The 26,625-nt window shown below is 52.3% G+C and overlaps 6 protein-coding genes across 6 annotated transcripts; 3 read left to right on the forward strand and 3 right to left on the reverse strand.

The window, feature by feature from the left end:
• Positions 1–319: 319 nt before the first annotated feature.
• On the reverse strand, positions 320–2,563 carry N7539_003490 (uncharacterized protein; the record flags this gene model as incomplete). The annotated part of the gene is made up of 1 exon (XM_056933092.1): positions 320–2,563. One exon carries the CDS (start codon positions 2,561–2,563, stop codon positions 320–322), a length of 2,244 nt encoding a protein of 747 aa, XP_056790633.1.
• Positions 2,564–3,622: 1,059 nt separating this feature from the next.
• On the reverse strand, positions 3,623–7,241 carry amdX (putative C2H2 transcription factor (AmdX); the record flags this gene model as incomplete). The annotated part of the gene is made up of 3 exons (XM_056933093.1): positions 3,623–6,542; positions 6,614–7,055; positions 7,148–7,241. 3 exons carry the CDS (start codon positions 7,239–7,241, stop codon positions 3,623–3,625), a joined length of 3,456 nt encoding a protein of 1,151 aa, XP_056790634.1.
• Positions 7,242–12,361: 5,120 nt separating this feature from the next.
• On the forward strand, positions 12,362–13,148 carry N7539_003492 (uncharacterized protein; the record flags this gene model as incomplete). Its single annotated transcript, XM_056933094.1, has 3 exons — positions 12,362–12,470; positions 12,543–12,664; positions 12,717–13,148. The coding sequence occupies 3 exons, from the start codon at positions 12,362–12,364 to the stop codon at positions 13,146–13,148; spliced, it is 663 nt and encodes a 220-aa protein (XP_056790635.1).
• A 6,049-nt stretch (positions 13,149–19,197) lies between these two features.
• Positions 19,198–20,840, reverse strand: N7539_003493 (ribosome biosynthesis protein RRB1; the record flags this gene model as incomplete). The annotated part of the gene is made up of 3 exons (XM_056933095.1): positions 19,198–19,222; positions 19,299–20,553; positions 20,642–20,840. The coding sequence occupies 3 exons, from the start codon at positions 20,838–20,840 to the stop codon at positions 19,198–19,200; spliced, it is 1,479 nt and encodes a 492-aa protein (XP_056790636.1).
• A 776-nt stretch (positions 20,841–21,616) lies between these two features.
• On the forward strand, positions 21,617–22,852 carry N7539_003494 (Spg1/Tem1 GTP-binding protein; the record flags this gene model as incomplete). The annotated part of the gene is made up of 4 exons (XM_056933096.1): positions 21,617–22,199; positions 22,255–22,547; positions 22,624–22,698; positions 22,754–22,852. 4 exons carry the CDS (start codon positions 21,617–21,619, stop codon positions 22,850–22,852), a joined length of 1,050 nt encoding a protein of 349 aa, XP_056790637.1.
• Positions 22,853–24,021: 1,169 nt separating this feature from the next.
• On the forward strand, positions 24,022–26,271 carry N7539_003495 (uncharacterized protein; the record flags this gene model as incomplete). The annotated part of the gene is made up of 1 exon (XM_056933097.1): positions 24,022–26,271. The coding sequence occupies one exon, from the start codon at positions 24,022–24,024 to the stop codon at positions 26,269–26,271; it is 2,250 nt and encodes a 749-aa protein (XP_056790638.1).
• Positions 26,272–26,625: the final 354 nt, after the last annotated feature.

The raw sequence follows: 26,625 nt of genomic DNA on the forward strand, positions 1-26,625 counted from the left end.
TATAGTTCGATTAGGAAAGTCATGACTGTCGCGAGATAAAAACCTCTCGCATACCTGATACTAGCCTACAGTCGCACGTGCATGTCTATCATTATTGTTGAAGAAGGTTCTAACGTCAAATCAATTTCATGAATATCGTGACATGATTTAATAGGATGCGAAACGCCCAAGTCACGCAATGCAGTCTTCAATTGAAGCAAGTCAAACCGCAGTGGAAGGATCAAGACCGCTATGCCTGTGAAAACCTCGTGTAGCAAGAATTGAAAGAAAATATATACAAATTGTCCATGATACTTCAAAGAGAAAGTTGCGTGATCGGTCATGATGGTTTCGCAGGCTGACTTGGACGTCCAATTTCCTTCATGAAATCGAAGCTTTGCTGTAGCCAACTACCAGCGTCGGCAATCGCCTGACTTAGATCGAAGCTGTCCGGCCCTTGCGAGGCAACTTGCGCATCTTGAGCTGTTGCTGGTGTCGAGCCACTAAGAGCGAAAGGGAGTAACGTTCCTTGTGAGGTCGAACGGTGAGTGAGAACAGGATGTACCTGAGGATCCGATGTATAAGATGAGACAGGAGCCACGTTACTGCGGTCTCTCAAAGGTGAAGAGTTTATATGAGGGGGAAGATGGACAGGGTGCATGCCTTGGGGCTCTTCGGTCTCTGGCGGTTGCTTTGGTTGACCTGACCAGATCTCAGATGCAGGCCTTGTCTTTTTCTCCGTGCTGAAAGTGTAAGGAGTCACAGAATCTATGATATACTGCGTACTCATGGCCTGCATCCTCTCTTTGAGAGGGACCCCGGAACTTCGTTGAGGAGCTTGATCAAATCTGGCTGAGTTGTTGTATGGAGTCTCACGCGCAAGAAGAGACTCTTCGTGTGGCTCTAATATGGTGTCTTCTGGTTCCGCTAGCGGTGGGAAATCCGGCTCAGGGCTATCCAGGTCTTCCTGAAAAGATCGTTGGGCTTGCAGAAGCGCTGCCTGGGTCGATAGCTGCGTGTCCGTATTTTCTGGTGGAGCTTCCGCCGTATCAAGTTTGGGCAAAGCTGTAGAACACAAGGATGGTATACGGTAGGATATTCCGGGGTGAGTCGGTATATGTTGAGCAAAAGGCAGGTTGTCAAGCGTATTGTGCTCCGTCTGAGCCATCGAAGTTTCCGGCTCATTGACAGTCCGGGAAGTCCTGCCTGCGTCCTCGGCCAGCTTAGGATGTGCGTGGTGGTCCACAATGATCGGCCGAATGGCAGGTTTCTCGTTGGCTTCGGTGCCTAGACCAACAGAGTGTCCTTCGTGACTCTCAGCAGCAGGGGATTCCTCGGGGATTTGGGCGGGTTCGTCGGTGATTCTCTGGGGCGATCTAACGCGGTCCGAGGTGCCCATCATATTTGTGCTTGGTCTCATGGCAGGATCCTCGACAGGAAGGCTTCTCCTTCTTCTTCTTCTACTATCATCTTCTAGTGTAGAGACCGCGATTGTCTGCTGCTTACTAGCAGGGTTCGGAGGAGCTTGAGAGGAGTGATGAGCAGCATCGTCTTTCTTCATCTTCGCATCCGTGACCTCTTGAGGCCATCTTCGATACTCAAAGCGCGGTAATTGAGAGGTCGATGAAACAACGCGAAACGATGCTGCCATGTCGGCGGGGGAGAATGCATTGCTGCTTAAACTGGGCTCTGTGAGTGATCCCCTTTCGGTAGTCAACAGAGCCGGGCTCTGCCTGGCCGAGGCCTGTTGTAGGCCCGTGGGGTCGGGGACATTGACAGAACTTATCACCAATCCCTCTCGATCGGTTGCATCACTCGCTGGTTGCATACTTGTTCCTCTACTCCGCAAAGGGGTCGCAGAGCCTCGCACATTCATGGTCCGCGACACGTTCGCTCTAGCCTTAACCTCTGTCTGCCGAGATGCAACTTTTGATGTCGGGGAACTGGGAGGCTCAAACTGTGTAAAATTAATGCGCCTGCGATCTTTCTTCAGCCAGTCCTTACTGTCACCAAGACTGGATGACGGTCCAGCCGTTTGCGACATGGTCGTCTCTTTCTGTCTCTTGCTAGCACGAAGCGTGGTTCGCGGTGCTTCATCGTCTGCGGGCACTTGCCGGGATCGTTTGCGGGCCGAGAGCTTGTGTTTGTGATCTGACGTACTTGGAAGAGGTATAGGGACCGCAGTATGCGAACTGGCTGGGGGACTCGTGATCGGCTCTGCTGTTGCGGTTTCTTCGCGGCGCTTTTCCTGGCGCGAAACAGTTTCTTGCACCACGGGGCCGGCCGTTGCTCGGGAGCTGGTCCCCCCCTTGTCGGCCTTTCGATTACCGATGGAGCGTCTGTCCTTTTTCCATGGATTCGTCCAGCTTCGATCGAAGGGACCTTTCAAGGACGCGGATAATATAAACAGTGGCCGGCCATGGAGATATGACTCTGCCAGCTTTTCAATTCGTTGGTATTTGGCAGCACGTTCAGAATGGTTCAGCTCGTCGTCCGACGCCGGCAAATCTCCGCCGATCACATCGTCCGCGGAGGGTTCGCACGTCTCGAGGCTGCATGGCGAGACAGGCCGCGGATATGGCATCGAGGTTGTGTTTGTCGAACAAAGCGCTTCGAGGTCATGCGAAGCGGGTAATCAGCCGTGGCAGAGACATACGGCGAGGAAGCTGACAGGTCCGAGGCTCTCTTTGGCGTTGTCGTCATTTCTGAACGGGATCTGGAAAGACGTTGATGGCGCGGAGTAATTTGGCGCCTAATAATACGCGAGGCACTTTACGCGTGAGAAGCGCCCTAAGTAACTGCGGGCCGCATCCCAGCTCAGCTCACTCAGTACTGAGCTGAAGCTCACTGTGAGGACGAGCGGGGTGATTATGTAACTGGCCACTGTGACGGATCAACATCGGACTGCAGGCTGGGAAGGCAGTCTTCTACAACATCGTGGCAAGCACTCAAGCACGAAGACACAATGGGTTTTTCCTTCACGGTGTGCACTATGTACACGCACAAGACCATTTGACCAAAGAAACTTGAATGACGACGAAACCAGATTATCAAGAAAATGCTAGGTCATCAAGACTCGAGTTGACTCGGGGGCGTGAACACTCATCACAATTGATCGAATAGTGGGTATGGACGGACATAGTCTGAATTTCTAAACAAATCATTTATGTACTAAGGAAACACTACGATATTCTAGTATCAGCATATCTTCTGGAGCTTCAAGGGGCACGAAAATTTCTCAGGTAATGTATTGCATTTCGTCTATGGAAGTAATTGATCGGGGTATCGTATCAATATCGAAGCGGAGGCGTGGTGTTAAGACATGAGATCACACATACTGTGTTCGTACCGGGCATGCAGATGATAAGAAAGAAACAACGCAGAATGCAGACACGCATCAATCAGACAAACTGGGGGGTTAGAGCAGGAGAGGCCGAGACAGGCCTTGCTGCTCCGGCTCCGGCTCCTGCTCCTGCCCTCCTCCTGAAGAAGGAAAGCAGTCATATCGAAACCAAACACCTAGTGACTTAAATCCAGACAAATCGCAGGGAAGACAAAAGAGGTACGACAAATGAGGAAAGAATGGGCAGGATGGGGATTAACAGAGTTCGTGAGCAGTAGTAGATGTGAACAACAATCATCGTTAAGAGGTCATCATAATCGCTTGAGAGCAAGATTGCTCTGCACGCTCCTTCATCCGCATCGCTTGCGCTTCTAGCGAGCGTGCCATCAACTTCGTCACAGGCCATACTGCTGCTCGATCAAGCAGACTGGCCGTCGCAATCAATAATTTACACCCGTATCCTCCCTCAACCACACTGGGTAACCGTTGCATCACACTCAGTGCAGACATGGTGTTGCTATTCTGCACTGTCCGCTGCATTTTCGTTTCAAAACTGCCAAGAATCTCCTTGATCTTGTCAATGAGGTTGCAATCCTCATCCTCTAGAAGCATCACACCCGGGACATGTGCCAGGTCGATGTCATCACGACCAAGCATGCCCAAGTAAGGGCCAACGCGTTCCTGCACGGTGGTGATCCATTCCGCCAAGACCTGAGCGCAATCGAAAGCACACATAGCACATTGAATCGGGAGTTCACGGGAAGAGAATTCGGCGAAAGTGTTCCCAAGTCGGTCCGACATGGAGATGGAGTCGGCCGCATAGAACGCAGCTTTCCGAAGGTGCTTCTCTCGCTTTGACTGACCAGCCTTGTACATGTTAGAGAGAGGCTGCATAGGCTGATCGTGCATCGAAGCATTCGAGAGCGTGAGGTCACCAACACCTAGATCAGTCACCGATTCTCGCCGAATGTCTCCTTGTCCAATGAGCGAGGGATCCAAAACATCATGAAGGGGCCCATCGGTCTGGTGGAAAACATCTGTACCCCGAGCGAGCTCGTCCGCCATGCCATTCCAATCACGTTGCCAAAACGCCTCCTTGCACCGACCAAGATTAACAAATAATCTCACGTAGGCCAGGTCAAGTAGCGGGATGCTATCGGCAGATAGTGGACCGGCCCCAAATGGATTAGGTCGCTCAAGGCTATGCACCGGATTGCTGGCCCATGCCGCCTGCCAAGCCCGCAACGCCGGTTCAATGTGCGATTGCATAGCTTCCGTTTCTTGAGTGGTCCATTGCCGGCCCATGTGCCTTTGTCTCGTTTCCCAAATGTAGTTGTGAAGTGAATAGATCAGAACAAGGCATCCAAAGGTGCTGGGACGGTTCTCAGCACTAGTCGGGTCATCAGTGCTGCCACCACCGAAAAAGAGATTGGATGATTTATTTTGTTGTTCTCGCTGGCTCGCAGTCAAGAGAGAAGTCAAGGCAGCAGAGAAAGATACGCCCCTCTTTATGGAAGACGAAGCGCCCATCTGTTTCCATGACTGAGGCGAGTCGGCAGCCCAAAGGTCCTCTTCGCAGGGAAGGTCAAGCCGGATCTCCGAGTTGGTGAGGGCTGGAGCGTGGTTGTATGCTGACACGAGGAAGCTGGACAGAACGAAGATCGCGTAAAGGGTACGTTTGCGCTCCTCGATCATCTTCCAGTTCAACCATTCGCGCTGCTCTTTGGATTGAGCCGACGCAGACGAGGACCACCAGTTTGAATCGGTCGATGCTGAAAAGAGGTGGTCTTGGGGGAGATTCTTGGTATCGAGGTGATGCGTGAGTTCGGCGGCACGAGCAAGGCTCACGAGGGCGGCACAGTGTGTACTGGCAATGTCGGCGGATGTCTTGTCACCACAGGCGTGACCATATATCACGTTAAGCAGCATAGCTTGCACAAGCCACAGAGGAGTGTTATGCACAGAGTTATCGCGGGCTGAGTGAGAACGACTCAGCGCTGCTGACATGTCCGCTTTTCGACGCTCCTCCAAATACAACTGGATCATCTTCTTCGCGGCTTCAAAAAGCTCTTTGGAGGAGGCTGTTTCAGCTTCGTATAGAGCGCCGATAGCAGCCATGGAGAGAATCAAGCAGCCACCGCCTCCTGCAATACCGGTTGAACTGAGATTAAGGTGTCCGCTCGCAGTGCGTAAGTTGCTCGTATACTCGGGAGCCTGGAAATTGAGGGTAGGAATGTGGAGAAATGGCAAGTGAGGGTGGAAATAAATGATGTAGGCGGAAATGTAGCGTTGCATATCCGATGTGCTGGGAAGCTGACCCGAGGTGCTGAAGCCATTCGAGCGGGAAAAGAGCTCACGGCTGTTGAGAAGACTAGAGGCGGGCTGTGAATACTTGCGGTGACTGAAGCCAGTGGGTTGCGACATGCTCGCTAATAGAGCCTGTCGTGTGGATTCTGTAAATGTATCCGTTGAGAGTGTGGAATGTTGATTTCGTAGGGCACTATTCGGGAAAGGAACGTTGAGAGGATTAGGAGCTTCTCCGTTTGTTGCCATTGAGGATGAAAACATACTCTGCGAATGTCCTCCCACGATGGGCTGGCCGACCGAAGTCATAGAGGGAGGTGTGGCATAAGCCTCTGCGAACGGGTTCTGGGTCATCAGCGACTTGGGCGATACAGTCTCAGGTGGAATTCCCAGTTCGTTCAAGGTCGTGGGCGAGAAATCAATGGCGAACTGATTGGCGGATGCCGCAGAGTGTCCCGGAAATGGATTGTGCCAGCCATTCGAAATCGGGATGCGGTTGGGACCGTCCAGCATCGCCTCGCTGATACCACTTTGACTGCCTGTGCTCATCGCCGACGGAGACGATTCATCGATGACCGACTCGTTCCCATTTCCTAGCGCGACAGCAGCATCGAATCCGTTCATCCAATCAAAGTTGATGTCATCGTCCATCATCGAATCCGGGTGGGTCAGTCCCTGGTTTTGGGGGTGGCCGAACGGAGATGAAGGAGAGTCACCGAAGCCGTGAGGAGAACCTGCAAAGTGTAATTGAGCAGGATTGATGGTACTTCCATGGCCCATGAGCATGCCATCGATTCCCAGATCAAAGCTACCATATACGGGGGCGGTTCGCAAGGCGCCCGTCATATCCATCGGGAGACCCGATGTCTCCAATTTCGGCAGGCCATTTACTGGCGGGTGACCAGAACTGAATCCCCTGTAGTCTATGTTTGAGCCCAGAGATGTACTGAGACTAGCATGATATGCGTGTCCCGGATGACCAGGTACAGAGGTAGGATTCCCTCCTCTGCGAGCCCAAGAGCGCTCGTGTTGATGTGGCTGATCGTGTTGGCGCGAGGTCGCATGGAGGCAGCATTGTTCGCGGTGGAGTTCTTGCGCACCCGGTTGGCACCCGCTCCAGCGGCGCCGGTGCTTTCACGGCGGCCATTGCGAGGTCGGGAGGACGGGGTCGTGGTCATATGCAACTTTTGCTGATGCCGAAGCAGCAGATCACGGCGAGCAAAGCATCGCGCGCAGTCCGGACACTCGAACGGCTTCTCCTTGGTGTGGGACCGCTCGTGGCGCTTCAGGTGCTCCAGACGAGCGAAGGACCGACCACATGTGGTACAGACATGGGGACGAGGCTTGTCTGTTTTGGGAGGGGGGATATTGCCATTGGCACCAGTCTGGCCATTGGCTTCGGTCTGTTTCTTCGAGTCTTTCGATGGAGCTGTCGGCAATAAAGAGAAGAGAGTTCAGAATTTGCTGGAAAGAATATACCTCATACTGAATCAGTCGACAAGATCACAAATGATGACTTACCAGGCATAGTTCCCGAAAGTTCGTTGATACTGGCCAGGTCCGCCAGTTGTGGACTTTGATCTCGTTCGTGGCCGACCATCGCATCTAATAACATTCTAAGGCGATTATATCGAATGATCCCGAACAGTTGGGATCAAAGCACCGGGGTCGTGTGTGTACAGATAGAGAGTATTCGAGCGAAAGGGATAAAGCTGTCAACTATTGGAGCTGCAAGAATTCAACGCAACGTCCTTGCCACTCGGCTGGATGGATACCAGAACGGCGGGTCGTTGGGAAGAGGTAGCGATCAATCGGGTTACAGAAGAAGGGAAAAAGGTCGCATGAAGGCCCTGCACACGGTCGCAATGACATCAGATTAGCATCTTCATTCCTTGTGGAACCCCAGCGCGTGAAAAACACAAGATATGAAAGGACAGGACAACGAATTGCGCTCATATCGGCGTCGTTCGTTGGGGCCAGCCCAGGGTAAAGAGCGAGGCTTATCATGGGCAGTGCCGGGGGTAGTGCACAATACATGGACCCACCGAGTGATTGCGAGCGGAACGAGGCAATGGAACGCAAGTGAATTCAGGGAGACGGTGCAGTTAGCCTGTCGAGATGGTATGAATTTCCAACGGCTTTCTTTTCTTTCCCTTCCCATTCTCGCATGACTCGAAGGGGATCCAGAGCATACCACTTCCGACGAGGCAAAGGCAGTGTGTAGGAGGGGCAGGGGAGCAGTGGACTCGGGGGCCATCCGGCAGGCAACTGGGCGGAACCCTTCTGCCTACTGCGAGGATGGGAAGAGTGATGGTCATTCGCAAGCAATGATGTGAAAGCGACTCACTGTGAGATTGACTGGAGGGTAAGAGCTTGGTTGCGATGTCTAAGGTTGACCAGCGCCCATCTACAAGTTTCGCGATAGCGTGCGCTCGTCCTCGTTCCACTGAAGATGTATGATCACCACGGGGAGCAGAAGCATGGGGCAATTGGAGACGCCGGAGATAACCGAACACGCGGGTGACTGCAGAGAAGCGAGATCGACCGCGCAAGGAGTGAAAGATATGAGAACTCTAGAAGGAGAGAACTGTCGAAGAGAGGGTTGAGATTGAGAATGGTTCGGGGGGCAAACATGTATGAAGAAAGTGAAAGGTGAGCGAAGTGGTCCGAATTGTCAGTTGCCTCCGAAGAGCGATCACAGGAGCAGTACTTGGCTGGCCGTCCATGTACCTAAGTACTCGGCGTATTCGCCGTTGGGGTTCTTCCACGGGGGGCAGCGGTACGTACCTCTCTCTCCTTGGTACAAAGGGAGCTGACCGAGCCAAGGCCTCCCGACGGAGTTTAGCGTAGGGAACGTGGTGTTGTCCGGCCGGACCGTATAGCTCATACCGTTTTATGGATTGGTAACGAAAGAACGGTCGGGTAGTAGTCTTCTTCCGGCTTCATCGACCGGTCACTGGTCTTATTGGACGTTGTGCTTGGGATCCACCGCTGAGAAGGCGGGATGTGGCAGTACGACTACGCAGCTATGCACACTTTGCAGTTTGCATACTACTACTACCACTACCAACGGTGCCGCATTGCAGGAAAAAGTTATGTCCACTTGTAGAGCAGAGGGACTTTGGCTATCCACACATTCCAGCCTTGAAACACAAGACTACCGGACCTTCATTGGAGATTGAATTTAGTAGGATCAACATCAGTACCTATGTTCTGCATGCTGTGTATCACCTCCGGGGGATCCCTTATGGTTGGCAGTTGCTAGCAGTAGATCGACGGGAAACTTTTCCGATATGATACTCAGACTATACCTTACCTGGGTAAAGACCCTAGGCCTACCGCAGGTACTGTTTTCACTATTCAGTATTGACAGCCTCATATAAAAGAACCTGATTTCGACTAGAGAAAACCGCATGATACACGATTACACACCGGATTGATGGATGCCCGGTGAAGGAACTTGGAGCTCATAGCGTCAGTTCATCCTCGTATTTATATACATTTGGTCATACTCTATGGTCTATACACTTTGGTTCAATGGACGCCATGGCATGAAGCAGATCTCCAGCTTTTTTATTTAACCAGATGCATTTGGCGTATGAAGTGGTGAGCATTAGATGATTTGAACCTCTATACAGTGAACAATGAATGCACACATCATGACACATGTGCTGTTAGCCTGTTACACTGTAAGACCTTAATACACTGGGACAGTATTACACTGTCAAATACAATCACTCTACGGTAGATCCCATCAAGGTGGAACCCAGTCCACGGACTCACGGTACACCGAGCCAATTGACGAGCGTCGATTGTCGACTTAACCAGCCCAGACCTGGCCAGAGCCATTCAGGATCAATCAATGTGCCTCTCAGGTGCGCCTGGATGGACAACGCTGAATGGCCAATGCAGAGCGATGGGCCCCCCAGATTTCCGAACTCGGCGTAGAGTGCCATCCCAGCCGCCTCGCACAGGTCGTACAGTATTGTATCGGTGTATCGGGCGGTTCTAATCTAATCACCGGCTTCCTAGTTGAGAGGCAGTTCCATCCCCATCCACCAGCTCTCGGGCGATAGAGTTCCAGTGGGTGTTGGTTTGAAGAAACATCGGTCGCATAATCAAGTGATGAGGCGGTAGTGGCGCCAGATATTCTTCGGTACCATAAGGCACGAGGCCACAAAAGCATTGTTCTTCTATTTGGAAGGTAGAAAGAAAGGTGAACCGGAACCTAAATAAATACAATGATATTCGGCCTGTCGGGTCAAGCTGAGGTTGGTCCCTAGGTGCCCGCTGTATAATATAGCACGATACTGATGTAGCACCTTCTGGCCAGGCGTAGGAAGCTACGACATTCATTATATACAGGTCGAAGCCGACATCATCATGCAATACTCCAATATACGTATATTCTATTCATGAGAAGAGGAGCTTGGGAATATCGGGTGAACAGAATTGCATTCCTTCTATACACATTACACAGTACTTATGTACAGTAGTAGGTACGGCGGAATGTATGTAGTAATTTACAATCGTACAATATTCTAGGTTCCAGATATACATACTGTATATTTATAGTGTATCACTGTATAGTGCATAGCTGCATAACTGCCTATTACACCATACACGTTGCTTCATATTAGTCGAAATATCATATTACCGCGCTGTGTAGACACGATGATACTTGACTAGACGACTGCGACATATAGCATATGTACATTGCACGGTACACACTACTGACTACGCAGTGACGCACTATGTAACCTGCACCTTCTTACAACTTACTACTGTACGACCGAGTTATGTACTAACCGCCAACTGGCGTACTGCCGTAATATGCTCTGCAACCGTACCGAGGCAAAGACGATCAATTAAACGGTAGATGACCCGCCGAATCAATGAAACAAGCCACTACTACTACGGTACTAACTTCTATGGAGTATGGAGAGTCCCAGAGTGGACTCAGTGGAGTGCCATGATAAGACATACTACTGAAAGATACGGGCGGCAAACAATGACAAGAATAGGTCAAACTTGGAAAATAATGTGTCACTGGATTGACCCGATCCATTCAGATTGTACAATCAGAAAGGAATGGCTGGGTGCCGACGTTGCGATCTCGGTCCCACTACCTCATTGGACTGAAACAGATGGACATCCACCTTTGACATCAGATTAAAAGACAGAAGGAGAATGTGGATGTCCTGAGACGACGTTGCCAGAGAACACCACGGGTCTATTCTGCGTAGATCCGTCTGAAATTCTGAATACCTCCCGGGCTGTAAAGCGGATCATCTAGCGCATCAAATGTCATGCTGATGCAGCCTGTGTCTGAGCCATACTGGAAAGCTGCGATTGTGGCTCTGGCACAGTAAAATGCCCCGTGTGTCGAGCTCACAGAGGGTCACTAAAGCAGTAGTGGAACCCTTCTAGACCTCCAGCCATGCCCAGGACTACCAATATTGGACATCTGCGAGATTGCGACCATCACAGCTCACTCGAGTCCCTGACGAATATGAGGCATCGGAGGTCGTACTGTGAAATCCTTGGACGATCACGATATTACATGGTCCTGAGCGAACTTCTACACAGACAGTCGGACCTACTTTGCACCCTACAGGTCTGCGATTGCTCTGTGCCTCATGTCGAAATGTCCGTCTCAAGTTGACGTCTGAAGAGACGTGACTGCCAGCATTGGTGATCAAGCCTGTGGGGTTTATTATCAAGTTTGCGCGTGACTGCAACACGGTCCTGATCGGCAACGAGGGACTACAGTAGTAGTGCCGCCCTAATTACAGGTCAACAATCTTGATCATCATCGATCACACTTTGAGCTGGCTCACGATCATTTCAACCTGACCAGGTACCCAGAAAAGGGAAAAAGGGCGCAGACTCGCATGGAGTTATCGAAAGTCCCATATTGATAATCCTAATGCGACCGGCTCAACTTCCTTCGCTAGGACCTTCGGTCATTCACTAGCCCGACCAGGGGAGCGGGTCGAGCAGTCCGCGTCCAGCAGCCAAAGTGGCCAGGCACCCATCGTGATCCACCAAGTTCCACCAGCAACGCAAAATATCCAATGGACGGATGATTTCACTCAAAAAGTGCCTGGGCCATCTTGAATCGGGGAGGGACCATGCGCCATTTTTGTGGGGGAAGACGACGACCAGAGAAGGCGGGTGTGGGGGATTTTCCTGGGAGGCCCACGAGAGGAATGGAAGCAATAGAAGTGCGTCGCCAATGAACGTCTACAGCCTCCCAAGGCCATGGAAGTTTAAAGGTCCGGTGAGGGACTTCGAATGAATTCAGGATGGCCGTGGGTAATTGGTCAGCATGACTACAACCGAATCGCCGAGCCACCAAGCCATCAAGCACGGCACAGACGCTGGCGCTGGCACTGGCGCTGGGGCCATACTGGAAAAGGCTCAGGCTTTAAGCGGGAGCGAGACAGGAGAACGAGGGCATTCGTCCCCAAATCCGGGGTAATCTGGATGTCGCACCAAGGGCGTCGCCGACAATGATTTGCTCCTTTTCCCCACAGCCGGATCTTCTTCCACGGTCCTGATAAATTTGGGGGGGGGGGGGGGGGGGGGGGGTAGGCGGAATGCTCAGCGGTCGCAACGGGAAGACGACCCAAGGGAAGACCATTAACGTGGCGAAGGGAAGATGCTGTATGGAGTATGGACTAGAGAGTAGATGCTCGCCTCTCTCAAGACCAGTAAGCTGGTGGCCGTTCCATGGGTAACAGGCACGAGGAAATCCACGACGATGCATGCGGCACGGGTGAGAAAAACAATACGAGAGGATTCGCCATCCGAGTCACCAGTCACACTCGCCACTATTCACGTACGATTGGGTCCGTTCGATCTGCCTTGTCGTATGGGCGCTTGGGTCCTACTGTAACTGGCCTTTGCGCAGCCGCCTGTGTATTCTTCTTTCCACCTTCCTCTCGGTGGGCCCCCAAGCGCCCTTTGGCCCTGAACTCTGTGGTCTTTCCCAACATTTTCTGGAAGCGTGTGCCGACAGCGGAGGCCCATCGGGTCTTTCCAATGCCTCTTGGGCTCGGGTCTTTGATCTCAGCCACAGTAATAGGGACTCCCAGTGAAGAAAGGGAAGGAAAACTTCGATGAAGCGGACCAAGCTGTGATTGCCGCTCGCATCAGCCCCTTGGCGAGTGGTACGAGCATCTGTAAGCCTCGCGGATTGGCCATGATCACGCTGGATGAAGTATGCAGAGAGGTCACTCTGCCGCCTCATACACACAGTCATGCTGTTCGATCTTGCGAGCAGAATGGCAGCGGTATGATCATTCAAGTTCTCACATGGATCGAGCTACTTCCGCAGTACGATGTGGGCATCGTCAACATGGCATCAGTAGTAGCTGCAAATTGGTTCCATCGCCTTGGTCTTCTGTCCTCAGACTTTGTTCAGAAGAGCTTGGACTGGGGACCGATCGAGGCCCGTGTGTTGCTATGGCCTGTGCTGCAGGTAATCCGGAGTGACTCCAGCCCCTTAAATGCATGAATATACGGTCAAGGAGCGAATGAGGGAAGGACAAGCGTGAGCCGAAGCTGCATGAGGGTAAGCTGCGACAGAGGGAAAGTGCGTGGAATGACTCGACTGAGGTCTGGAAAGTCGAGAATACGATGGGTCCCACCTCTGATCCTGCAGCTGAGGCACAGGTCCCACGCCGGCTCAGACAACTGTTTCACCAGTGCTGCCCACAACGGGCGCAGTGAAAGGCTGTCAAGTCGCTGCGATGGTGCTGAAATGGTTGTCTCACCACATGACCTCACATGACCAATGTACTGGCGGCCCCTCGGGGCACTGGCTTGGTCTGCTGCGAAGTCATAACTTGTTCGAACGAATCCATAAATCTATCCATCTGTTCGTTATATCCATGGACTGGTCATAGCGTTTGATCGATGTGTTGTTTTTTTTTCCCCACCATAATACTTCTGCATCGCTTTGGTAATTTATGCTCCCCTGACACAGGCACGCATTATCAGTCTTCTTAATTGATCATGTACCACCAGGTGATGAAATTGAGACTCATCAATAAAATCCCGTGGTCTAGGTAGTTGGGTATTTCAGCCGCTCTTCTAGCAGTTAACGGTATGTCTACTTATTGGACAATGGTGGATCGAGAACAGTACAACTCTGAACTTTGAACTTCTTTCTTGAAGAACATTGACTTTGCACAGTACGGTTTAAGTGGTCAGAAATCCTCGGCAATAATTTCAACGAAACGAGGCCTCGCCCCGGTAACTAGATGTTGTGATCCGAGAGCGCGCGGGAACTACGCCCGATACATTGAGCGCTATTGACAGCCCTCCTTCAATTGCATCAACGTGATAATCACAGTTTCGAAGTAGACAGCCTTCATTCGCAAAAGCCATCAATCGGCCCCATATATTCTCTTACAGTCAATCGAGGCCGAGCATTCTAACTTTAAGCTATTTCGGACCCTCAAAGACTTTCATTGCGACTCGGTTGCACTTTCGAGAGCGCGGTACCAAATACACCATCCAAAGCCTAGGTAGGAAGAGGTTTCTATCAATGCCTCCCCTGTTGTGTAAGCTCCGATAGCTTTGAAGTATGCAGGTGCCCGCTGCCAAGTGGTCACTGTGAACCCGTTCTGTATCAAGCTCTTGTTTCAAACCATAGGGCTTGCAGGCCTGCAATTTCGGCAGGGAGATTCTCCTAGACGCCGCAGCCGAGTACAATGTATCTCGCTGCATCCATTTCACCTTATGATGCTGTGATGCATCACCGAAGAAAGTCTGCTGCGGCTGATTCATCTGGTCAGGCGATGAAACTGCATGATGAGCAAGCAGGGTCTGAGCAATTCTCCGGTGCAGTGCCGTCAATTCGAGTCCGTGCCCTGTAGCTAGTAGCTACTAGCTAGTAGCTACTAGCTAGTAGCTACTACATGCCATACTTTGTGAGGAAAGTCAGTTGTAAGATGCGATCACGCTGTGGTCTGTGCATGGTTCATGAGCACCGACAGAATCGGACTTGTTCCGCATAACAGGTTCTACCTGTTAGGTAGTAACTTACGAGGCGAGTTTCATGTCAGACGGCTGAAAAGGCACCAAATTAAAACCTGGGAAGGAGTCGCATAGTACAGCACTGAGCACACCAGCACAGTGCTTTCGCGAAGCAGTGGCTATTGGAGGTCTACATACTATTGTGGCACAGAAAGTTATCCTTCTCCCAATGAGAGACGCTGGTGTCTGTTTCAACCCCAATCGGAAGGCTTCAACTATCCTGTCCTGATTTCCATGCCCTCTCGTCTGATCGACCCCTGGACTGGTCCCATTGCAGCTTGCTTGCAGAGATGATCCCTATCTTCATCGCACAGAGGTCTGGAACGCAAGGCCCTCTCTTGCTTGAGTATCACGTAAATAACATGTTCGCGCCGAGGTTGTGTATTCAAGAAGAGACCTGAATGCACGTGGACCGCATACCGGAGCTAGATAGGATGATCTACAGAGGTCGGAGAGGCCATCTCGCCAATGGATGACTCGAACGGTTACGGCCCATTCGATGGACAGCACATCCATCCATGTATCATGCAGCCCGAGGGCGTTGAACGCGTGACAGCCGGCCAGCATCCAACTAGAACGACGGTCCTTTGTAACGGGGGCAGCCGCCCAGGTATATTCGATCCATGTCTGGCAATTTGGTAGCGTTGAGTCCCCCTACTCGACGGGGTGTTGAGGCAATGTCACTGGGCTCTCGGTGTGTTCCCCATAGAGCCACATTTCGAGTGGATATATTTGCAGCATGCATGTGCATCAGTAGATTCCTTGAGCTTCGTGGAAGGGACTCGGGTGGCAAGATGCGATCCAAATTAGAGACATTCCTGCAGTCGATCGCTCGATGACACCCTTTGTGATGCGCAGACTTCCGCGCGTTGTTGGCCAGTATGTGTGTCTGTTGTGAATCCTTCCAACGTTGGTCATTCAGCTTGAAGATGTGCAGTGGGTCAATCTTGGAATCTACTCAAAGACTTCATCACAACCCTAAGGGTCGGTGGTAAGGTAGCCTCCCGTCTTCCAGGCGTCGATGCCAAGTCCTGTACAGGAGCCGCACCCTTCCAGTCCGTTATATTGACGGAGCTTTCCGTCCAACCTTACCTCCAGATTGAATAGCAACTAGAGAAGTTTTCCACCGAGGGCCCAAAAGTATCTGGCCCCGGGTGTTATTCGTTCAGGTAAAATGATGACCTCCACAGCTTGATCGTCAGATGATGTGGCTTCTTGTCTCAATGACCAGTGGAGGCTTCACCATATGTGACGTGATCACCCTGGTACGAGGATGATCGTGGGTAGCACTTCACCGTGGCGGGGGGATCTGCAATGGGAAAAAAAAGGGTTCTGGAAGAAGACATGACACGCATGGATCTTCCCTTGAAAGTACATACTTTTGGAAGGGTCCCTGCCGGATGCTACACACATGACCGGCTCTAGTGAGTCGCAACCGATGAAATGGACACCTGGCAGCCGAAGGATGATAGGATTCGCGCCGCGCGATGATATGAAAGATCTTGGTCCTGCGAAGATGATCGATAGATAAAAATAGATCGAGGGAAATGTGAAGAGCCTACGGTATGTAATTCATTGAACCGGCAGAGTCATAAGATTGTACTGAACATGCAATCTGAATTTCATTTCTCTTAGCGAGGCAGCATGTCATGTCCTACTGTCGCATTGGTTGATCGGATGAATGATCTTGGGCGCAAATCTACTCGCAGCGTTGGAATGACTACCAGTGCCTATAGACGATTTGGTGGTGGCAAGTTCCGTCTTAGTGGGATGCACGATGCATGAAATGATCCAGTACGAGTCTGCCAGGGGGGGGGGGACTCTGCCACGGATCCTCTCTGAAGGACTGATTCAACTCAGCGCCGGTCAAATATGCCCTGTTCATATGTTGATTACGCCGTAAGAGGCCCGGTCTCTTTGGGATGATGATGGATATATTGGATATAGTTCCCTATTCGCCCCTTCTGCCATCGGTCTCAACAGTCAACAGTCAACAGTCAACACTATAACACTATACAGCATACAGTCTACGCGCTCCCGGGCAGGCATAGGAGCCTCCATTGCAATCGATGCAAATCATCTGTCCTCGACCGAGCGCTAATTCCGTCCAATGTAACATCACCCACAGTCGTCGCGGGACGGATACTCTGACTCAATGGGTGACTCCAAAATGACTCCACAAATCGAAGCCAGTGGGCCCGCCTCCAAGTGCAGACGGACTGGACCGCGCCGGCGCAAGATAGCTGAGCTCAACCGGCGTTTCTGGGCCTCGAGGCATCACCCGAATACCCCGACCTGGATACCAGCCATCTTGAGTCCGTGACGGTTCCCAAAGAGAGACCCTGAGACAGTGTGCCCGGGGGACGTCTCGTCTTTTTCGTCAGGTCGTCACGTATGGGCTTGTCGAACAGTTTGCTCTTCTGATGGTCTCGACCAAGACTCTACTGTCCGTGTCTACGATGTCTAAGCAAGTCCTAGTAGTAAGAGTGCTGACTGGTACCTAGTACCTAATACCTACTAACTACTAACTACTCACCTGCGGCGCTTGAACCTCACGACGACGGTGGTGCTGCTACGATGTCCTGCAGCAAGCACCTCCAGCGCTGCGCCGGAAATTCCCCCGTCCGGGTGGCCCTGGAGCGATAAGAGTGGTCTGTGCCATCGAGGACCTTCCAGGTACGCCGTGTTTGGAACTCGATTCTAGAAGCCGACTGTCGAGGTCGGAGGAGGATCACTCTTCGTGTATCAACTCTCAAGTACTTTGTATCTCATCCGTGCCCCAACCTTCCAGTGCACCGCGACTGTCAGAGGAAATCAAACCCCGTGATCGCCTGGGTTGATTTGCCCCGGAGAAAGGCCGACCGGCGAATTGGGCTTAGCTCTGAGACCACTGCAGGACGATGAACTCTAGTCGGTCGCAGTGCATGAGCAGCCACGGAACGTGCAGGCGTTGGAGACGGCGAGAGCAGCGCGATCTGAGGAGGCGGACCTGCCGTATGTTGACCGGTTTTTCTCGTCTTGCATTAGTGGTATCGAGGGCCGCGCTCATGTACAACTGTACATTACGGAGGGCGTACGCCGGATCATACTGTATAACTGTATCCATCAGGGTAATACGTTGGTGGCCCGTGCTCCGTGATCGTGAGTGCGTGGGCAATACCACCACTGCACCGGCAAAGGAGGTTATGGACACGCGTGATCCGGCAGTCATCATCGCTCAATCGCCACTGGGCTGGCCTGGGTGGCTGTGAACCGCTCTTGGTGATGACTATCTTACGACTACGCTGATGTCGTTGGAGAAGCCCGAGAACTGGAAGGAATCATTTTTAACTCTTGCTACTCCAGAGGTAGCTGTGAACACGTCCTTTCCCGCTACCTATCATCGAGTAGATCACCAAGGTATCCTCTCGTCCAGTAGACTGAATAAGTCTGGGAGTGAAAAGTGGATATTCTAGGACTCCTAGGCCTTTGGAGTGGTTGCCCGAGCGTTATACTACTCAACTGTACGTATAAATCTACAGCGCAATTCCAGAAGCGTATAACTTCAAAACGCACGAATTCGATATTGCGCGTACACCCTTCATAACTAATCTGCCGGTCCATGAAGTAACGAGCCATCGGGCGCTTGACTGTGACCCTGTGGGAAAGACATCCTCTCATGCACAGCACTATTGGAGAAAGTTCACGAGCCCGGTCGATTCGTCTCAATGGCAAAGGAGCGCGAGACAAGAGACACGGGTACCCTGGATAGGAATGATGTGCAAAAAGGCCAAATGAGATCGCGCCAGTAGTAACGTTCCTCTCTCAGCTGATCACCTTGCCACCTACTCAGCCTACTCAGCTACCCGGGGTGATATCTATTTCTTGCACGTGAAAATGCTCGGGATGGCAGGATGTCCGATCTCCAGGCACGTCAGCGAGGATGGGGCACAGGTTGAGAGCTGAGTCCCAAGGTCGAAGATGAGTTGCTCGCCAAGTATAGCTCGTGATAAACGGAGGGCTTGTCACCTTCCAAGTCTAGGCTGGGGGAACGAAGGGAGCGAGAAGTCACTGGGCATCTTTGCGGGGATTCAAACAGCACTTCATTCGAAGAGAAGATAGTGTCGACTGGAAAGGATGAGCTGAATCTTTTCGACCTACAATCAGATCCTTCTCCATTGCCAGTACTGAAACATCAAGGCTAGGGAAGGAAACATGATACTCTCTTATCTCCTTTGTACATCTGGTATGACGAAGGTATATTTCTCATTGTCCCAGATGGTTTCTATTTGCCGGGCGCCCGCCGAAAGGAATATATGGACAAGAAGACTCAACAGAGTAGTCGTTTCATTCATTTGCCCAGGCATCGATGCAGATAGCAGTCATGGAGCTAAATCTCTCCGGGGTATGTGGAGTCGAGTCAAAACAACGCTCGACGCACGTGGTATATGTAGATAACATCACACATGAAGGCCTTAATAAGGTGACTAATTCGTTTTGTGGAAAACGGAAAAAACTGGCGCAATCAGGGCGAGCCAGTCCGGCTAGACACTGATAGTCTTGAAAACACTGCGAAGAAAAGAGAAAGAACAATGTCAGTATCAATTGCGTCAACGTAGAAGACAGAACAAAATGTGACCCATACCTGAAGCCATTACCACCAGTTGCCATAAGCGTACCCGGCATCTGCTTCTGCCAATGCACCTCCTTGACTGACTCCATGTAGTGAACGAAGAGAAGCTGTGGGGGAATATCCGCCATTCCTGCCTGTCGAGACTCTTCATCATCCAGCTCGACAGCCAGATCCCACAGAGTGACGGTATTGTCAGCAGATCCAACTGCCACAACACTGTCGTCCGTCGGGTGCCACTCGATACTGGTGACCGGCTCCTTGTGAAAGTCGAACGAGGCCACCGGCGAGGCACGGATTCGCCCGGCGTTGTTGGGTTTCCAGTGGCGCAAGTCCCAGACCGCCCATTGCCCATCGTCTGCACCGGTTGCCAGCAGATGGAAGGTCTGATTCGACCAGCTCATGACGTTGACATCGGTATTCGAAATGTGCACGTCTACAGCCGGCTTCCGAGACTTGGAACGCACATCCCAGACCTTGACACTACCATCACTGCTGGCAGACGCGAATACGTTTTTCTCGTTTGGTGACCACTGGAGCTCCTCCACAGACGATTGATGGCCGGTGAAAGGTCGGTTGTCCGTCACCCAGCCTCCACCTTCAGTCCGCGTTGTCACATAGATCAGTCCGTCGTTGTCACCAGTCAGGAGTTTACCGAGGGGCTGCAGTGGTGACCAGTCCAGGGCATAGCCCTCGGCCTTGTGCATGCGAAGCGTAGACAGAGGCTTGGAGGCTGAGGGAGGCAGGACTGTTCCGGGGACATCGAAGCTGGCGAGATGGGCTGTGACGTCGTGAATGAGAACCTGGGAATTTTCGAGCATGGTCGCAGTCAAGGTCTGCGGAGGTTTGGAGTAATCGGCCGACTGTGACGGAGTCTGGTGGCAGCGAATGCGGTTGGTCGTTGAGCCCAGAGGGATCGACTTGTGCTCGAGAATGGGCTCGCCCATATCGTCGTCGGAGTCGGACTCCTCGTCAGACTCTTCTCCTTCCCGCTCCATCTTGCTCAGGCTGCTCATCTTGAGAACCATCAATTCGTTGTCCTTGGCGCGAGAGCCCTCGGCCTGTGTACCTGCAACCGCATAGACTGTGGCGGGGAAAGTCTTTCGGTTATCACCGAGCGAGTCGCGCACAATGTCAAAAGACAGACAAGGCCAAGGCGCGCTCAGCGTGTGCAACATATCGTACGTGGAGGGGTCGGGCGAGAGGGTCTCTCCGGGTGCCAATTTCGTCCGTCCAGGAATGAAGGTCTGTTTGTCGACATCCATAGCCTCTATATCACGTTCCAACCGCAAATTAGGTACTGTCTTTTGCCGGGGCATCCAAATCCCCTCGCTCAATCGGCAATAACTCAGACTCACCTCGCTCTTCCTCCTCCCGTTCAGCATCGGGGCGACCATCGACACCCGCTTCGAGTATCTCGTCCTCGCTCTCGAATTCGTCTTCGAACTCATCCTCAAACTCGCCCACCTCGTCCGCGGGCGCGTCGACCATTGGGCGCTCGCCGGCCTTCAGCGCAGCCGACTGCTCGTCCGCAGCATCCGCCGATCTCTTGGACATCTTGTGTATGATTGTTGCAATTGAACGATTGTCTTGGGCAGAGACAATCTTCCAAGTGGAGGGGAAATGGCCGATAAGAACTTTTTTTTTGGCGGTAAATTTTGGGCACGGCGCGGGACCAGAACGCTAGGCCTATCGCGGTATAGCGCAGATCCCGCAGTTCCGCACGTCGACGAGGAGAAGCTGAACCACAGCTGGCTGAGGGCGGCCACTCGGAGACTCCGTCTGTGTTGACGACTGGACCTGATTGAGATTGACCTTTCAACTTCTGCTCTAATTCCGTGTCCAACTTCACCAACCCAGCGCAACAGGCTTTCGCTTTCCCTGCTGTTAATCGCTCCCCTGTTGATCCTGGGGCTGGCGATCTCGCGCACCTTGGCTTCCCCCTCCAACCTCTTCTCCAGTCGCAAGTACGCCGACCCGGTTCTATCGCGCTGTTTACACTCAGCCACCACGTCAGTCATTCTCTCGTATCGCGCCAATCCCTCGCCGCTCAGATTTTTATTCCGTCTCCCAAGGAAACAGTGCATTCACAACACACAAGTTGCGATTAGATCGGCTTGACTGATAGGACTTGAGGCGTTGCGGCCACACGCCAAAGCTTGTGGATAAACTTTCCCGCAACGATCTCCTTTCCCCGCAAGAACTGACAGCGGGCTGCTCTCTGCCATCGAGGGAGCTTGCACCCTTGTTCACAGCCTCAGCAGTGACACTGAACTGTCTGTCACTTGACGTCAAGTCCTCATTCGCGCTCTCGTCTTTCTTCATCACTCCTCATGGATCAGCCGCACGATTCTGCATCGGGGCTCCCTGCGGATCAGGAGCCCCCCCATGCTTCAGAGGAAGCCCCAGTGACCGAGGCGCCAGTACCACAGGAGCCCCTTCAATCTGAGCAGCAGACCATGGATGACTCGGCGCCGGCGCCTGTTCATGTTAATGTGGAGGAATCCAACCCCATCGATCAAACAGATGGTCGTGAGGGCATTGACAATGGTTACAACAGTGACTCCAAGGCACACTATCACTCCCGGTCAACGGACTTTCATCACTCAGCTCCGGAATTCACGCATGAAGATGCCGATGCGTCCGCTCGCCTCACCTCTTCCCCTTCGGTCAGCCACCATACTCAGTCTCACCATCACCATCGGCCCAGTTCTGGCTTTTCCAGCGGTCCTGAGCGACAAAGTGTGGCCCAACAACCCCAACCCGCGGACTCTTCACAGCGACAGGCGGCATCGTCATCAAAGAATAGCGTTGTTATCAAGGTCGGCATGGTGGGAGATGCTCAGATCGGGAAAACGAGTCTGATGGTCAAATATGTCGAGGGAAGCTGGGATGAGGATTACATTCAGACCCTTGGTGAGAGCTTAACTGAGTGGCGTACTTATTATCCAGTTCAACTGACTTGTGCCAGGTGTCAATTTCATGGAGAAAACCATCTCCATCCGTAACACTGAAATCACCTTTTCAATCTGGGATCTCGGTGGCCAACGCGAATTTGTCAACATGCTACCGCTGGTTTGCAATGACGCTGTGGCCATTCTGTTCATGTTTGATCTCACCCGCAAAAGCACCTTGAATTCAATCAAGGAATGGTATCGTCAAGGACGAGGCTTCAACAAGACTGCCATTCCATTTCTGGTCGGTACCAAGTATGACCATTTCGTTAATTTCCCACGGGAGGATCAAGAGGAGATATCTCTTCAGGTATGTTCAGATGATGCACAGTCACTGTGGAAGGGGGTGGAGGGGTGTCTCAGGGGCTAAATGAACATCTTTCCAGGCCAAACGATTTGCGAAGGCCATGAAGGCCAGCTTGATCTTCAGCAGCACTAGTCACAGCATCAACGTGCAAAAGGTCTGACATCGATCCTCTTGTTATCTCCTCAAAAGACTTGGCTAACGGCTCTCAGATCTTCAAAATTGTCCTGGCCAAGGCCTTTGACCTCAAATGTACCATTCCAGAGATCGAGAACATTGGCGAGCCGCTGTTGCTTTACAAGAACGTGTAGAAACAGCCGACCGCGTCTCGCATCGACTCGCCTGTGATGTTATTTGGAATGACGGTACGCTGCCCCACGATTGAATTCTGAAACTGTGCTTTTACGATGGTCTGCCCCACCAGGGTGACTTTTTCCTCACTTTCCTTCGTATCTCCTGTATCTGTTGTTGCCGCTAGTGTTGATGCTTTGGGTTGGAGAGCAGGACCAGGTCACCTGGCTTCTTCGCTCCAGCTCCCTCCCAGCCTCGTGTGCAATCATTGACAAACTTTCATTTTTTGTTCCTTTTTTTTCTCTTGTGAGGTTTTTTTATGAGATGATGCCTCGTCTGGATGAGCCATTCTCGTCTTCTCTATGTGATAAATATTGGCCATGGCTTTTCTTACTCGAAGTGAAGGCCATGCTTGCTTTGGACAGCCATCTTCAGGTGTCTGGGGAGTTCTCCCGGTCAACGGCGCCGTACTGAAGGTCTCCGTCAATCCAAAGTTCACGTTGATTCTGGGGCTAGATAGGTTATATGATGCATTGATGTGCCTGAATCGACCCGACGCGGGCAGCTGCCCGGAGAGACGCCGATAAGAGCTTCCAGGAACGATCTTCATTAGTGAGCTGATCGCTCCGATCATCTGAATATACGACGCTCCTAGTAGGCTACCAACTCTGTGTCTCTTTTCGAACCCCAGTCTGAATGATGGTCTCCTCGATAATCCTATAGCGTAGTGGCCTTGTTACAGTTCATACGCATGCTGCTTGTCAAGCTTATCGGCTGCCGTAGCCGATAAGTCTCCCCAGCCCCCGCTGGATCAGGAGGGCGAATGCCGATCCGTGGGTGGATTGATTACTTTCCAAACACTGAACCAACAAGGGTAGATTAATCATTCTAGTACTCAGTCGGTAACTTGGATGTGATACTCCTAAGTTCACATATGTGTCCCCGCTTGACCATTGCCTTTGCCCTCACGCGCTCTCTTTTGTCTTGAGACCTCTTTCCAACCTTGGTAAAGACTCTTCGATACACACGATCTACTCAGGTGGTCTCCGTTCCCTCATTCGACCCCCGCCAAGCTGCCAAGTAGCAAGTACTACAAGAGCCCCGGGTTCAGGAGGCGGTCGCCTTGTCGATGCCTGTGCTCAACGTCTGACTCCATGTGAAGACAAGGTGACAGAGCTTCGCATTTACAATGACCGAAGAACTGCAGCTAGGCTCGATCTCAGAGCGCATTGCCGCTCTCAAATTATCCCAAGCTGCGCAATCCTCGACAGGCGCAGAGCCGCCGCATCCATTCATCCGCCCAGCCACCGAACGTAGCAGATCGGCCAATATACCCCCCTCCTACGCGGTCACCGGCACTGTCACAAATGCTCAGACGATCGGGAATGAACCCGCCTCCCTGGCGACCCAGAGACCAGCGGTGCCACCGACTCCGTCACCGAGACTGGAGATCAAGGCCAAAAAACCTCCGCCGCCCCTGCCAACGCGCCGTTCAGGTCGCCCTCCTGCCCCTCCTCTACCGCCGGTAAGGTCTGGGTCGACGGAATCTTCAACGCAAGGCGAATCTCGGCCTTCTCTACCACCCCGCCGACCTACACAGCTCTCGCACAAACCTTCGCAGGATTCCGTCTTGTCCAACACATCACGGTCAAGCACCGCGACTAGTGTGGTGCGCGGAGCTTCGTCGACATCTGTAAACTCAGTTGGCCAGAGTCGCATTAAAGCTCCTGCATGGGGTGAAACTGAGTTGCCTTCACTGCCTCCGAGACGACCGAGAGATGACCCGGGTGAAGTCGCCCAATCCACGCGTCTGGAATCCAAGTCAAGTAGTGGTGGGGGCTTGACAGGAGGCTTTACTGGCAAACTTTCGGCGCTGAGAGGAAAAATACCTGGATCCTCGTCTTCATCCTCATCGTCCGCATCGAAGCCATCGCGTCCCACCATCCCCTCTCGACCCTCAGCCAGGGCAACATCACAGCCTCCTGGCCCTCGACTTCCACCTCGTCGGCCGTCTGAGGCAGAGACTTCACAGGGTCACCCCGACACAGAGGAATACGCTGACGACGCCAGAACCAATCTACCGAGCCGACGATTGCCACCCTCTTCCGACGTGAACAATCTTGCCGATGCCCGCACTCTCGGCTTCGGAGGATTGACGAAGCGTCCCAGTGTCCCTGCGCCGCTGAATAGCACTCCCACGGCGAACGGGTCCGCCGGCGGCCCTCCGCCTCCTGTGCCCACTGGATCACGGCCAGATCTTGCGAAATTGAATGCCACCAAGCCACGCTTCCACGGCTCTCTGCCTGGAGCAACCGCTCCCCTGGGCAACCCAAGCACGGAATGTCTGATCTGTCATGACTTTTCCGGGCCCGATGCTCGGGCTGCGCAATATCCGCGGCAATCGCTGCCCACGCAGGATATTGGCTGGCTCGCAAATGAGCTGACTGCCCCGTTTCCTTCTCTCACTGACAAAGCGCGAGCGATCTTCACATGGCTTCACCATAATATTGAGTACGATGTGGTAGCCTTTTTCAACAACGATTTACAGCCCTCGACCCCGGCCAGCACATTTTCCAGTGGCTTGGCTGTGTGCGAGGGCTACGCCACGCTTTTTGCCTTGTTGGCTACCAAAGCGGGGCTCGAAGCCATTGTCGTGGGTGGACATGGCAAAGGCTTTGGTCACGAGGATCTAGCTCCCGGGCAACCGGTCCCTCCGTACAATCCATCGGGTCATGCATGGAATGCAGTCAAAATCGACGGAGGTCAATGGAAGCTTATTGACGCGTGTTGGGGAGCGGGAGTAGTTCAAGGGCCTGGACAGCCGTACATCAAACGCTTCGAACCGCATATGTTCACAATTTCCAACGAGGAATTCGGCCTGAAGCATTTCCCGAGCAACAGGGACCACTTTTTTCGGAGCGACGGTCGACAGGTCAGCTGGGAGGAATATATCACCACGAATCCAGATTCACCGCAGGGTGGGAAACCGCTTAAAGTTTGGTCTGGTCTCTCGGAACATAGCATTGGCCGCAAGACGATCTTACCCGCTGAAGGAGCCATTTCAATATCGAATACACCTGGTCCCATCCGCTTCCAATTCGGTTTGCTGTGTGAGCACTGGACTTTAGCCCGGCATAACCGACAGAAACCCGGTCTGTTCTTACTCGAGGTTCATGGAGTGGATGGGCGTAAAGATGAGCGCTTCGTATTCAACCATGTCCCCGGCAATGGTCCCGGTGGGGGTGGTGAGGCGTGGTATCTTGATATCGGAGACGCGCGACAACTCGGCGCCCCGGGTCAGAAAATCAGTTTAATAGTCTTGAACACCCTTGGTGATCGACATGACTGCCGTGGTCTGACCGCGGAGGAGTACAAGTCACAGGTCGGTCGAGTAGGAATGTCCTGGTCTGGGCTTGCAGAATGGACTTTGGAGCGGTGAGGGGGTGTGATTTCAATAATCACGTCGATGCTGTCTCCGACCAAGTGCAGGGCGGATTTTGGATCGAGTTATTGTACAACCATGTTGTACATTGACTAGCGCGGCCTTCCATGGAGATTTTCTTTATGTTCTGCTCATAGTCTTATACCCCGCTATTGCATCCCGCGAGAGGTGATGAATTCTCATGCAAGGTGTCGCAATGACTTGAACTATCTGTCACTTCGTCCACTGGCTAAGTCACATTAAGGGTATGTTTGATGTTTGATGAGCTGTGGCACTCTTGTATTTTCTTTCTGGGAATTCGAGCATTATCGGTGACGTCGGCGTCAAAGGATTCGCTGGGAGAGGGCGTAT

The sequence above is a fragment of the Penicillium diatomitis genome (genome assembly GCF_028827545.1).
Source record: "Penicillium diatomitis strain IBT 30728 chromosome Unknown utg000004l_segment0_segment0, whole genome shotgun sequence".
In the NCBI taxonomy this organism is placed as follows: Eukaryota; Fungi; Ascomycota; class Eurotiomycetes; order Eurotiales; family Aspergillaceae; genus Penicillium; species Penicillium diatomitis.